General features: G+C 32.9%; 1 protein-coding gene across 4 annotated transcripts in view; it reads left to right on the top strand.

Annotated features, from left to right (window-relative positions):
- OPA1 (OPA1 mitochondrial dynamin like GTPase) overlaps positions 1-15,619 on the top strand; it is an 83,985-nt gene that overhangs the window by 53,812 nt on the left and 14,554 nt on the right. For all 4 annotated transcript variants that reach the window (XM_081300862.1, XM_081300863.1, XM_081300861.1 and 1 more), the window contains 4 exons: positions 3,091-3,231; positions 5,914-6,030; positions 7,159-7,252; positions 7,618-7,728. In XM_081300862.1, the coding sequence (XP_081156988.1) occupies positions 3,091-3,231; positions 5,914-6,030; positions 7,159-7,252; positions 7,618-7,728 (463 nt within the window). The remainder of the gene's footprint in view (positions 1-3,090; positions 3,232-5,913; positions 6,031-7,158; positions 7,253-7,617; positions 7,729-15,619) is intronic.

Genomic DNA, 15,619 nt, shown 5'->3' with positions numbered 1-15,619 from the left:
ATATAATGAATCTTTAAAATAAAGAATAAACTATCTGAGAAGGTTTTAAAAGTCAAGTAACTGTGTTAATAAAAGAAAATGAAGATAAAACATGACCCTTTTTTGGCTGACTACTTTGTTTATTTCAGTTCTCTACTTGAGATTAAGAAAAAAAAAAAGATTGGGATGGGGCTGTAGCTCAGTGGCAGAACACTTATCTAGCACAGGTGAGGCACTGGGTTCAATTTTTAGCACCATATAAATATAAACAAATAAAGTAAAGGCATTCTGTTTATTTACAACTACAAAAAAAAGGATTAGTTATGAACAGAAAAAAACTGAAAAAGGATTTCAAAAGATGCATAGAATATGATTAGGAAGAAAAATAATTAATGATTTTTGCCGTATTTTGTTCTCCCTAGATTTTTCTGTTGGAAATCTATTCGAATTATTTTATTGCTTTGTATATTTTGTTCCTGTGTTTGCAATGTAAATATAAAAATTCACACAGGACATAGTTACAGAATTTGTTCCTTTAATAAACGTTAAAAGAGCACTTCAGAAGAACAAAATGGAAAAGTCTAATGATAAATAACTAAAAATAAGTAAATTGCAGAAAAATGTTTGTCATTCATGTCCTCATCCCTGCCTTCACCACTTTTTTTCCTTCTTTGTTTTTAGCTTGTTTTCCTGTCTCACTTTCAGGCTTATACCTCTGTTCTTACAGTTATTCCTTAAATGAATCTAAATAGAATATAGAATCTAAATATACAAATGAATGAAGTTGTAAGAAAAAGGTAACATCCAATCTACTTTCTGTTCTTGTTTTGTTTTTTGTACCCATTTAATTAGAGAAAAAAATGACTAAAAAGTAGAAAAATTGGGAGAGGAGATAAAAATAATGAAAAATTACCTAAGGACATACTCTTTGTTCTTTATATTTTTATTTTCATCTTAAATAGTTGAATTAAATAATCAACACCCTATTTTCTTCTAATTTTTCACATTTCTTGTTTCATAAGATATCCGATTTCTCAACTTGGCTCAAATATTGAATACAGTTCCCTCTCCCAGCCCCATCTTTTTCTTCCTCTCTCCTTCTCTTTTTTCCTCTTAAGACTTTTGTGGAAAATGACTCATTAAGAGCTTGCAGAGAAGCTGGGAAAGTAGACAGAGTGGGTGATTAGAACATGTGTTTAGGGTACATCAATTATCTCTCCTGTACATATGGGCTGAGAGGAGGGGATCTGTCAGAGGAGGATTTCTGGGGAATCCATTAGAGGCTTCTGACATTTGAGACAGGAAGAGGCATTGATTGATTACAGAGTGCTGGTGTAAGACAGATAAACTCAAGAGAAAATTGAATGAATTTTCAATTCAAGCTTAGGGGAAATTGGGCCTAAAATATCCATAATAATCAGCATCTAGTGGTAAATATCCTTTGCCAGAACATACTTGGAAAAGATTCCTGATTATCAGGGTTTTTAATTTTGTTTGTTTGTTTGTTTGTTTATTTACTAGAACTGGAAGAGAAGTAAAGGAATTTATTTTAAGGTCATTGCAAAAGATGTGTAAGCCTGGATGAGCAAGAGAAGAGCTTTCTTTTTCAGAGAAGAGCTTTCTCTCCCAAAAATTACAGGGCAACATGTGTACCCAGCTGACTGAACAGAGGCGACATTTAGGCTGTGGAGGGAGACACTTCTGAATCACCTGGGGAGTGTTTTTATATTAGTTTTTTCCTTCAAAAGATAGCCTTGTGTCAGACTTGCAAGTCAAGTTCTATTCTGACCTTCAATCCTTCCTATTCCTGGTTGGTTCTATACCTCACACTCAGAAATTATCATAGAAAACAAATTCTAGAAGAGGTTGAGAATAGCTCCAGGTCTCATATTGCAAGTTTAGGTAGCTGTGTTACAGTTCTGTCTTGAGTAACAGGATTTAGCAGGAAAGGAAAAAAGAAAAAAAAAATTGTTCTGTGAAATTAGAAATACATGCTACATGCTCTGAAAAGTATTTTTTATTTTATGTTTTCCTTAGATTCCTAGGAAAATCATACCCTTTGAAACATTTTCACCTGTCTGAGCTGAATTAATTTTCAGGATAAATAAGAGAGAAGTTGTCTTTTGAAGACTAAGTGTCATGGTGAAGTGCTTGATGTCTAGGAATATAGAAGTGAAAATGCAGGCCAGGGCGAGTTAGAGGGAACTCCTTTAACAGAGATTTCCTTCCTACCTCAGACTGAATAGAAATGTTTAACCAAACAGTGAATGCCTCTTTACTAATATTTCTCCTAATGTGCCATATCTTCAGAGATTAGTAATTGGTACTTCTATTTACAAGCTAATTAGTTGCATTTAAAAGTGTTATTCTTGTTTAAAAACTTATATTCCATAGTTGTGGTACAGTTTGGAGCAAAGTCTTGTTGTAACTTGTTTAGAGTAATAGATTTTTTTTATCTTACAATTTTAAATGAAGGATTGAAAAATGAAAAATTAATTTGACACAGTATAAAAGTCTTGTTTTCAAACTTCTAATGTGTGTTTATGTGTATTATATCTGTTTTCCTTCTTTGCTGAGCTTTATGAACAATTATAGAGAAGAGGCTGAAAGTGAATCATTTAAGAATGATAAGTACCTCACAGGAACAGTCTGAAGTGTGATTTTTAATGAAAAGACTTTTTTAAAATGTCAAACTAGCATTTTGTATTTAATCAGGGGGAAAAAAGGTCAACAGATCTGAGTTCTCTTGGGCATTTATAGAGCATCTTTTCTCGTTTTCAGAGTTCTTTTCCCTAAGCATAAAGTAGGTGGAGAAAAGGAAGTATATAGTAAGATACCTGGTGCTGTGACTTCAATAGTAAAACATTGCAGCAAGAGTAAAATTTAATAAATAGGTCTGATTCCTATTTTTCCCCCTTTTTAAGGCAAATTGCTCCGCATTCATAGATCACTTACCCATATTTGTGTTAGAATACTGTGTTTTTTTCTTGCTGTGATTAAGCTTGTGTCACCTATTATGCAATAGCGATGTACCTATTAAAATTGGACTCTGTTTTTACAAGTGCCAAAGTAAAAGCATCTAAGCATAGTCCTCTTTTCAACATTTTAAAGTCTGTTCACAATGAAACAAAGAATGAATTGGAGAAGATGTTGAAATGTAATGAGGAACACCCAGCTTATCTGGCAAGTGATGAGATAACCACCGTCCGAAAGAACCTGGAATCCCGAGGAGTAGAAGTAGATCCAAGCTTGGTAATAAATATTGCTGAAAAACACAAATCTGCTTTCTTAATCATTGTTTTATGCAGTACAATGTTATTGCTTCTAATGTGTTGCATAGATATCTAACTGCTTAATGTTATTTTATTTCCATGTTTGCTGACATGAAAACTTGGTCATTTTTATTATATGAAGTTATTTTGTGAAGAAATGTAATGTTCAATATTGCTTTTTAAAGGGTAATCTATAAATAGGAAATTGAAATTTAGAAAATTGGATTTTCTTGGGCAAGTTCAGCAGTTCTTGCAAAAAAGGATGAAACTGACCCGTATCTCTGCATCACGTCACACTGTTTTAGATTGCAGAATAGAATTTCTGTTTAAATATGGCTCATTTCTGCACATATATTGTGTATGTTTTGCAGTCAAGTATAGATATGATAGATTTAGAAAAAATATGAGTTCTTTTATTGAATTGGATAAGACCTTTGTATTTTATCTCATTTTCTTTATTTATGATAAATAAGAGGACAATCTAAACTTCAGACTACTTTTTGCTTACTTTCATAATGATTATTTGCAACAAATTTTTAAAAAACAAAATAAAACTTTACAGGTCTCCATTTTCTGCTAGAAAATAAAGGATTCAGAAGCTCCTTTTAATATTAGCTTAAGTGAAACCCAGTTAGAAAAGTTAATCTAGTGGGGAGAACAGTCATATAAAAATTTCAGAATCACCCATAAGATTTTTTTAAAGATTATGTTTCTGCACTTGAGAAATAAATATACTTGCTTTAAATTTCACAAGAAAATAAAAAACTGGTCAACATGAAAGTAGTTAAAGCTGTTATAAAACTAACATTATTTATAAATTGAACATGAGATTTTTAGTTGAGTATAGATTTAATTTGTCTACATTGGTCTTTACTCTTATTAACAAAAAGTTGTACAGATTAAGCATCCCTAATTCAGAAATAGATATCCTGTAAAATCTGAAACTTTTAGCTCCAACTTGATGCCACAAAAAGAAAATTCTAATCCAACCTCATGTAACTGGTTATAGTCAAAATTCAGGGGCACTAAAAATATTGTATGAAGTTACCTATAGGCTGTGTGGGTGTATATAAACATAAATGAATTTCATGGTTAGACTTGGGTCCTGTCCCCAAGAATCCTTGTTGTATGTATGTGGATACTTCAAAAAATTCTGAAATCTGAAATATGTCTGGTCCCAAATATTTTGCTTAAGTGATACTTTTCTTATATTCAGTTTGATACTTTTAAATTTATGTTGATTTGGTTAATACAGTAGGAAGGATTTTCTCTTAATAGTGGAGTAGAAAATGTTGTATGATTTTTTTTAAGCTTTTGCCCATATCTAAAGATATAGATTGGATATATATATATATCTTCCTTTCTGTAAGCAAGAGAAATCTATTTTTTTTAAGTGATACTTTGTTTAGTATATCTTACAAAAATCTAAAATAAGAAGCCAAATGCCATCACAAGAATATTGGATGTCAGGAGTTCTAAATTCTAATACAGTTTCATTATATTACCTTTAATAATTGATAGCTCTCTGAGCCCCACTTTGCCTATCTGTCAAATCATGTCATTGATACTTGTTTTGTTTGTCTCCTTAGCATTATTCGTGTTATATTCAAAGAAAGACAATTGGTATGAAGAAGCATTGAGCTCTAATACTATTATATAGTAATAAAGTGGTAGGGATCATACTGGTATGATACCGGTGAAGTTTAATTATCAAAAAGGAAATATTAGCTGGGCACAGTGGCACACGCCTGTAATCCCAGCAGCTCGGGAGGCTTAGACAGGAGGATTGTGAGTTCAAAGCCAACCTCAGCAAGTTGACGAGACCCTGTCTCTAAATAGAACATAAAAAAGAGCTGGGGGATATGGCTCAGTAGTTAAGTGCCGCAGTCTTGGCTGGGCACAGAATCACGAGCCACTCAAGCAGGAACAAAACTTTATTTTGAAAAAGCCGCCAATGCTCCGTAGGCGCCGGCAAGCCAAACCCGGTCCTCCCATGCAGGCGTCTCCCGGAATTGCGCCTTCCCCCGGAACCAGGGGGCCCTGGACCTCCCCCGGAATTTCCTCCTACTATCCTTCCCCAACCAATGGGAACTCTCCAGGAGTCCCGTAACTTGAGTCCGGGAGCAGGCCAAGGTGAACAGCAGGAGCCCAATTTGCATATGAATGTAAATCTTAACATAATCATATCATCTCAGTGGCTAGCTGGCATCACTTTACAAGCAAAGGTGCCATGCATCATTTATCTGCTTGTGGCTCCTAGCAGTTAAGTGTCCCTGGGTTCAATCTCCAGCACCAACAAGAAAAAATATTGTTGTTCCAAGAACAGATTCCTGGTCCTAACTCTGCCTTTCAACCTCTTTTTTGCCTTGGTTTCCTTTGTCCTGATTAGGCAAGGATAATTCCCGAGCTATCTGTTCTACAAATTGGTTGAATAAAACAACAAGCTTATTTAAAACATTGCATGTTTTGAAATACATAAACTAGTAAATGTAATTTTGGCTTGAAAAACAATGTAAGTGAATAAAGAAGGTTGATAAAATAACAACCTTGCTGTTGCTTTTAATTAACATTTTTGTAATAAATTTTATGTATAACTTCTTGGTGTGATTGATTAATGTGCAGAGTATAAAATAACACTCTAATTTTTGTTTTCATATTTTAGATTAAGGATACTTGGCATCAAGTTTATAGAAGACATTTCTTAAAAACAGCTCTAAATCATTGTAACCTTTGTCGAAGAGGCTTTTATTATTACCAAAGGCATTTTGTAGATTCTGAGGTAAGGTTTTCCAAAACAAAGGGAAATATTTTTTAGCAATAGTTGTTTAAAGATATTGAAAATTAAGCTTTAATTTTAATATGAATTTTAAGTCCTTTGTTCATCTAGAAAATATATATAGTTTATAAAAGGTATTCTAACTCATCTTTTCAAATATATGTGCTACTTTGGTAGTGACTACATCTACCATACGTATCATTCCCAGTGCCTCTAAAGAATGTAAAAGAATATGTAAAATAAATAATCACTTATACTCCTTAGACTTGAAAGTTATTTTAGTTAGCATTTCTATGTGCTTCTGATTTTTAACTTTTTCTGGGGAGTGTATGTGTGTAGTATAATAATCCATTTGCATAATGGAAATCATACAGCAAAGCAATTTTTATTTTAAGTCTATCATATATCTTAATTATTTCTTCATATCACTAGAATCTTGTTTTAAATGATTCTTTAAAAGAACTAAAGTCATAATAAACTGTTTTATAGTTTAGAACATTTTTCTAAGTAACCCCTAGATGGCAGCAGACTGATGTGTTTTGACCATTTTTTAAGTAAGTAAAAGTACTTTTAAATATCCTTTTGAAAAAGCTGTATTTGTGAGACCTCCAAAACACTTTTCTGTTGTTTTCAGCAGCTTAAAATAAATCTGTGTTTAAGTGAACCTATATAAAAGTGTCAAGTTTCTTGCATAACTTTAATTGTTGAAAAGAACGTTTCGTAACAGAATAAGCTTTAAAAAAAAATGACTTGCACACTCAAAGAAAAGAGGTTAACTTAAGGACATATTTAAGACAAACATGGTTGTTAACTAAACCTACTTATAAATTGAGAGTATACATTATGAATTTCTACTTTTGTAACACAATGAAATTTTCTACTTACCAAGTTTATTTGCTTATTCATAGGAATTAAAACAAAGCTATGTAGGTGTGGTTGAGATAGAATCCAAATCATGCAAGATCCTATCAATCTGTATAGAAAAAATTCTGTAGTTTATATAAACTACAGTAAAGAAGAATATTTTGTTAAAACTTAGGATAAATACTGATTTTGATAGTTATATGTATTTACAGTCATGGTTTTCATTTTTACTTTTTATTTGTTAATCTTAGTTACTTAATATTTCAGCTGGAATGCAATGATGTGGTCTTGTTTTGGCGAATACAGCGCATGCTTGCTATCACTGCAAATACTCTACGACAACAACTTACAAATACTGAAGGTAAGCCACATAGAAACTGCTTTTTAATATGACCTTTTTTTGAGACAGGGTCTCACTAAGTTGCTTGCAGTCTCACTAAGTTGCTAAGGCTGGCCTTGAACTTGTAGTTTTAATAAAACAATTCCAAAATACTTCCTTAAAAAGAGATTGATTAGAAAAGCTGAAAATTATAATTTGCCCCGAAAATAGTAAAAATAAATTGTAATTCAAAAAGGTTGGGAGATAAAGCATACCGAGCATCTACCTTCTTTATGCAAAAATTGATAAATGATAAAAAAATGACTTACTCTTCATGTATGGTTAATTTTATCATTCTTTGCATCATAAAAACAGTGCTCCTCAAGTTTTTTATTTACTTTGAATAGTTAGGCGATTAGAGAAAAACGTTAAAGAGGTATTGGAAGATTTTGCTGAAGACAATGAGAAGAAAGTTAAATTGCTGACTGGCAAACGAGTTCAACTGGCAGAAGACCTCAGTAAGTAGATCCTCCTGCTCCTTGCCTTACCTCCTATTCCCCCTTCACCTTTTACATTGTTTTGTTTTTCCATTTAATCTAGAATTTATAGGAAAGCTAAAGTATCTATCCACAAGGAACTTTGGTTTTTTTCTCTTGGAACTGTCAGAGTAAAAAACTGACTTAAAGTCCCATCATTTCCAAGTACTTCCTGTGTATTTCCTAGAAACAAGGATTTTCTAGCAACTACCCAAATCAGGATGCTAATACTGAGACATTGCTGTATGTAATTCTCAGACTCTGTTCAAGTTTCACTTGTTGTCCCAGCATCATCCTTCCAGATAGCAAAATGTTCCAGGCTCATTCCCTAACCCAGCTTTCAGTTTTTAGAGATTTTTAGTTAGAAATCAAGATCTGAGAACTGGATAGTCTCATATTATCGAAATATCACAATTCCCAGGTATTCTCAGTGTAGAGAGTTAGAAATACTGTTGTGTTTGTGTACATCTAATCATGTATAGATGCACATCCACACATTTACATCTCAGTTTCTAGTCATCTGTCTTTATATTTAGGTTTCTCATGCCACTTTGGCATTAGAGGTAAGTATGTGCTAACACAAAAAACCTGCACTCAGATCTGAACTGCGTTTATTAGCTGTATCTTAGGCAGAATCTCCCAAAGTCATGTCTCCTTTACTTATAAGATGACTGCTATCATAATGATTGTTGAGAGAATTTGTTCTGCAAGTATTTAGAAGTACCTGGTTCATAATTTCATGCTAAATTAGTACTAGATATGTCACTGTCACAATTGTGTACAATTTTTTTAATCCCTCAGGATAATTATCAAGACAGTAAAATACTTCAATGAATTTTATCAGCATATATATTTTAAGTGATTGAAAAATGATGTTTTTTTCTAATATTTTATAATAGAGCCTACATAATCCTATACCATCTACTCCACTCCCAATTTGATTATTTAAAGAAAGAATATTACTAACTCAAATTCTGTGTACTATCAAGCCAAGTTCTCTTGATGGTTTTTAAGGGCAAATAGTCCTATGGCTTCATAGTGCTCCTTTTGTCCATATAAAATTATAGTGGTGTTAATGTACCAAATAATATTCGTAAGCAAGGGTTTCACCAGTGACTCAGCTTCATCATTCACACTAAAAGAGATGAGCCATGATTTTGTTCAGTAGTTGAAAAAGAGTCTTGAAAGTATCTTCACCTTATTGTTTATCTTTGGTGTAACTCTTGGGAATATCATCATGGATGCTTTTTTAGTCTGAAATTTTGAGCTTAATAGCCAAAACTGTACAGACCAAAGTTTCTAATACAGCATATTCATTTAAGAGGGTAGTATGTTAGCTTATAAAGTTTAGAGAAAGAGCAGCTATCAAGAATTTTCATTATAATTTCAAAATAGTGAAGAGTAGTATAATGTGAGGATGATTAAAATTTTGATGCATCATTTTTTACCAGTCTTAAGCTTACCTGGGTCTTAAATTATTTCATTGCTTCAGTGATTCATTGATTTTTACTTGAAAACGAGTCCATAAGAAGTAGTACATTGTTTCTCCTCATTCTGGAAAAGATATATTCACTATTGAAATGAAGCTAGTTAAGAAGAGCAAAGAAATGAGGAAGGAAAAAAATGTCTCAAGAAGCACAGAGAAGAGGATTCATATTTAGAAATGAGAATCTCTGGAGATAGGCAGGAAGAGGACAGGATAAGTCTGCAGCATATTAGGGTTTAAAAGTAAGGAAGTGCTTGAAGGATGATGGGCACATATCAACAGGACACAGAGGCCCTGTTGAGACTCTAACTGGCCAAACCTGGGACAATTTAGATGACAAAATAAATAATAATAACAAATCTTAATTCATCAAATGAAATAGGAATCCATAAATTGATAGTTATGTCAATAAGTGAATAAAATCAGTGGTGAGTAACAGGATGTTTTTATGATCATACAGAATATCTCCACAGAAAATACATTAAGGAAAAGAGTAACTTTATAGTGGATAAACCTGACAATCACTACCTTAATCAAGTGGTCAAAGTTAATATCAGTAATGTTCACATCAAAACCATGTGCCACCTTACAGAATGCAATGAGAAGACCCTAGTTTCACTTCCAAGATATTCTTAGTAAGGATGCATAAGTTAAATCCAGTCATAACAATATATCAGAAGAACCCAAATTAAAGTACAGTCTACATAATCTTCAGCTACTGGGACCATGAGAGAGAAGGAAAAACTGAGAATGACTGAAGACATGAAAACTTAGTGGAGTGTCTGATCCTGAACTTTTGAATTTTGTCTAAAGGACATTAATGGGACCATCAGTGAAACTTAAATGAGATCTGAGCATTTCTGGGTACTAATATGCCAGTTTTAGTTTTCAAGTTTTGATTACTAATTGGAATTGTTTAGAAAAATATCCTAATTTGTAGGTAATACGTAATAGAGTATTTTGGAGTAATGGGACATAAAGACAGTAATGTTTCAGGAAAAAATGTTTTTGTAGTGTTCTTGCAACTTTTGTAATTCTGACATCTTCACACAAAGGGTTTTTTTTAAAAAAAGATTTGTGGTTTATAACGAATGTAAGGATCTTGGTTGAAAATGACATTTGAAAACATGACCTGAATATATCAAAAGACTGAGTTACTTCATGGACAATTTAATAAGAATGCAACTCATCTTTGTACCTTTATTCCTTTTTTTTCAGTACCTATTTACACTTAGAACTGTCCAGTATTGAAATATATTCATTATGACCTCTGAGATTCTTTTGACTTTCTAGTAAGATTAATTTCAAAGGATTTTTTTACAGCCTTTTAAATATAATGTCAACTTAGATGGAATCCATTTTATCTCCTAGTGTAATTTTTAGTAACATAACCAAACTATTTGTTGAAATAGACCACTTTTAAAATACCTTCTTTAGAAAGGTGAAGATTGGTATTATGGCTCAATTCAGAGTTGTTCTTTCTGTTATACTAGATTTTGATTTATAAATTAAAATGTTTTTGATTGTCATATAAAACAAATGAATGCTAAGATTTCATAAATATATATATATATATATATATATATAAAATTTTGTATATATTTGGTTGTGGATGAACTCTTATTTTTTTTATTTAGTTTTATGTGGTGGCAATAATTGTACCCAGTGCCTCACACATGCCAGGCAAGCACTCTACCACTGAGCCACAACTCCAGCCCCAAGATTTAATAAACTTTTGTTGTAATTTGTTCTTCCCCCATCCCTCCTTTGAAACTGAGATCTGGGCACGGTAACAATGGCTCATACTGTTTGTTGCTAAGCATCCTCAGTACAACATGGAGTTCTTTTATTCTTTATTCTGTGATTATTGTATCAACTATTAATTAGGTTATTGTGAGTGTTTGGACCATTATTATAAAATTGCTTGAGACTTAGGTTTCTGTCTTTCATTCACTAAAGCCCAACTTTTACTTGGTATTCTCTGTGTAATCATTGATACCCCAAAATTAAAGAGCCATTAACATTCATTTAGATTGCTCAACTTTCAACCTGATATTTTAATACTGCACTGAACTAACTTATAGGGGAAAACTCAAACCTTTGAAAAAATATAATTATACAGAATTATTCTTTTGGGGATGCTTCCATGATTAACAGTATCCTCCACAAGGTGGGTCAGAAAGACATACATTTTAGTGATGATGACTTTCATCTTCACAGTTATTCTGTGTGCTTCCTATAATTTAAAAAGCTTTCAAACTGTATGAGAACTTTGATAGAACATCTAGGTAAAAGAACTCCAAAGTATATGTGAAGCCATAAACAGATTAAAGGAATTAATTTTCTTTATATGACTTATAAATGTATCTCCAAATATATTCTGTCAGATTGCACCGTAATTAAGTAGCCTTTAAGTTGCCCAAAATTCAGACAGTGTTTTAGTGTGGTTGTGTTCATATTTAGAGTCCTAAAGTCCAGTTGTGACAGATATGGAATCTTTAATTGAACAAAGTGGCCATTATTCTAAATGCAGGCTTTTTGTTGAGCTAGATTGGGAGCATTGAAATGTTTTCTAACAAGTTTCAGTGTATTATTTCATATTTAGTAATGAAATGTGTCAACAGTGATAAATTTCTTTACTTGGGTTACCATTGTACAGGCTTATTGTAATGGTATAGTTTGATATCCTTAGTGTTAAAAACAGTATAACTAAAGAGGCTGGTAAATTAGAATTTTCCAATATCCTCAACTTCCCCCATCCTGGCAGTTAATTTGCTCTGCTGACTCCCTACACGAGGTGGCAACAGCTGGCCTTTTTACTGGAGCTCAGAGGGATTAGAGAGAAGGAATCACAGCAGCATGCTCGGCCTCTTGCCTCTGTTGACTGTTCTTTATTGTTTGATGCCTGAGCATCTCCCAGACAGCAAGCAATTGTTTCTGAAAACTTAAAGTTTGTTTCTCTTGGGTGTATACAATGCTGTTGGGGCTCCTCTTTGTGTTTCTTCACGTTCCCAGTCTCCTCTTATCCTTCATCCTATGCTTTCTCTGGATAATTAGAAAGGAGCCAAGATAGAATCTTTGTATCTTCGTCTGCATAAGATTCATTTGTGATCCTAAAACTTAAAAATACAGTCTATAGATGGAAGATTCTTTTTTATTCTTAGCTACCAGATATTCAGTAACAAATCATTTTTATAATGAAAATGTTTTTATTCATAGTTAATATTATTTAATAATTGCATTATTAAATGTACTAGTTCATTTCTGAAGTGATGGTAAGAAGGCAGCAAAATAATCTAAAACTATCATTTTAAAAGCTGAGAAGAGAAATGTACTATAGCTACTTATACCTAAAAAGACCCTTTTGAACTCAAACATTATTCTGATTTATGGAATAGCTATAGAATATCTTTATGTCATGGTAAAACTTGAATGAAAATCAGATAGCTAAATTATCGGATAATTAGTTAGCCAGTATGGTTTTATTCTAATGTATTTAGAAAGGAAAAATGTTAAGATAACTCTTGAACTTAATTTCCATTGGTCACTTTATATTCCTAAACTTCTCCCATGCATATCATATCTTTGAGTGTTGTAGATAAAAACAGTGGCCCTGAAATATTGTTAGACTGAAAATCATCCCAAAAATATTATAAGAATTTAGAACTTTATATTTCACAGAAAAGTAAGTTACATGTACACATGTAAAAAACTATTTTCCTAGAGGTTTGCCTCTGACATGAATTGACAAGACTCCAAAGGTAATTTTTGTCGTCCCACCAACAACCATCATCACCTGCTCCTGGACCCGTACTCTTGGAGAGTTCTTCCTCTTCACAACAAGACAATTTATTGGTTGTTTTTTTTTTTTATTGGGATAAAAAATTTAAGTCCGATAATGTGACTGTTGAAAATTTGGTAAGTTAATTTGAACTCCATCTACAATAATATGTTCATTTTCATTCTAAAGACTTAACCCAAGAAAATGATTTTAAAAGGATTTAAAGGTGAAGAAGGTAACATTGAGCTGTAGAGTTCTAGATATCTAGATCCACAGGGAATCTTTTTGTGTGTGTGTGTGAGAGAGGGAGGGAGTGTGTGTGTGTGTACCCGGGATTGAACTCACGGACACTTGACCTCTGAGCCACATCCCCAACCCTATTTTGTACTTTATGTAAAGACGGAGTCTCACTGAGTTGCTTAGCATCTTGCTTTTGCTGAGGCTGGCCTTGAACTCGATATCCTCTTGCCTCAGCCTCCCCAGCTGCTGCTGGGATTATAGGCATGCAGCCACCATCCCTGGCCAGAGGAGATCTTTTTTAAAAGGAAAAAAAGCGAGGGTGCATCATAAAGAATAGAATAAGGTGCTCTGGCGGGAATGATGCACTATAAGGACCATAATTCCTATATCCTCATTTGTTTCTCATACTATTACTGTGTTTGTTTAGCCTCAACACTGTTTCATCTCTCCTAGCTTCTAGCATTTCTTTAAACAGTATTTTTCCTTTCTTTTTTTTTCTTATGTACCTCCTTTTCGATGATTATCACTTGAACCTAAACCATTATTTTCTCTCCTGTCTACATATTTGCCTTCCTTCGGTTATTAAAAACCTTATTCAGGTACTGCCAGTGGATTGTTCAGTTGAACAGAATGAAGGCTTCCCATTATTAGCAACTGTAAGTCAACCAAAATAACCATTTAAAGAAAATATTTTCATGTCTGTTAGGATTGACCTACTCTGACCATATGATCTGGTTCAGTCTTCAGTTCACCATACCTTATGTTATATATTATACAAGTTCTGTGAATGTTTGATCATGATCTTTTAGTACAGAGTCTTCCTTAATCCCCTTCTCTTGACTTAAAAGGAGGAGGAGGGAGGCCCTTTTCATCCTAAAAAACCTTCTTCTACTCTCTCTCATCAGAAAACTGTCATCTCGTTTCTCTTATACAGCAGTTTACATTTGCTATATTCACTTTTATGCTCACCCACTCGCTTCCTCATATTTTGTAGTCTCGCTTTCAGCTACATGGAAGCCTCTTATTTATAGGTCATCAGTGGTTTCCTAATTGCAGTCCATCCAATTTATTTAGAAAAAGAAAAATTTTTACTTTATATGTTTATTAGGAATTAAGTTTATTCGAATACATTCTCTTTTTAAAATTTATTTATTCTAATTTGTTATATATGAAAGTAGAATGCCTTTCAAGTCATAGTACACATATAGAGCAGTTTTTCATGTCTCCAGTTGTACACAAAGTAGAGTCACACTGTTTGTGTTTTCATACATGTACTTGGGGTAATGATGTCCATCTCATTCCACCATCTTTCCTACCCTCCTGCCACCTCCTTTCCCCTCCCTTCCCTTTGCACTATCTAAAGTTTCTCCATTTCTCCCATGCTCCACCCCCGATCCCCATTATGGATCAGCATCCTCATATCAGAGAAAACATTTGGTATTTGTTTTTTTGAGATTGGCTTACTTCACTTAGCATAATATCCTTCAGCTCCATCCATTTACCTGCAAATGCCATGATTTTATTCTCTTTTAATGCTGAATAATATTCCATTGTGTATGTATACCACAGTTAAAATATATTCTCTTAAAGTACTTTTTGAAGTGGTTATTACTAGAAATGTATATGTTTGGAAAAGAGAAAGATTAATGTTGTTATTCACAGCAGAAAAAATAATTTATTTCTGTTTTAAGCTATCAGTGCTTAAACTTTTTTTTCCAGTATTGAGTGAATATTTATTTTTTTCCCCTTCTTTTTAAATTCATGTATTATGTACATGGACTCTTTAAGACATCTTTTTTTGGGTAAAAGTGATTGCAGTTTTAAATTCTGCCTTTGTAATTTTTTTTTTAATAGTAAAGTAAAATTGACAGATGAAAGCTGCTAAGGAAGATAGTAAAGGATTATTAAGTCTGCAAAATGAGGCAGGTTCTGCTTTTGTGTTCTAGCCACAAAAAAATAAATAAATAAATAGAAACGAAGAAGAAGAAGAGTTTTCACAGAACAAAATAATCCTTGGGGAAACTCCTATGTGTTAGAGAAGTAGTTATTTATACACAGAATTCCATATGACAAGGCTATGGTAGTTAGCTTTCCAAATTATTGATGAGGAAATCCAGAATCAAAATGGGCTTTTAGAATGGAGCACATTTTTCATGGCCTGAGTCTCTTTGAAAATCATGACTGTGGGATATCGATAAATTGGTACAAGATTAAAAGGATATTTACTGATCCATATTATTATATAGGCTACTGGTACTCAATACTTTGTTAGCAAGTATATTCTTTTTACTCTAAATTCAGCTTTTGTTAAAAGTACTAATAAAAGCAAGAAAGTTTGCTTCAGTAATCTAGGGATTGAATCTGCA

Source organism: Spermophilus citellus (assembly GCF_964194105.1).
Source record: "Spermophilus citellus genome assembly, chromosome: 7".
Taxonomy (NCBI): Eukaryota; Metazoa; Chordata; class Mammalia; order Rodentia; family Sciuridae; genus Spermophilus; species Spermophilus citellus.
This window is presented reverse-complemented; position numbering and strand designations above follow the sequence as displayed.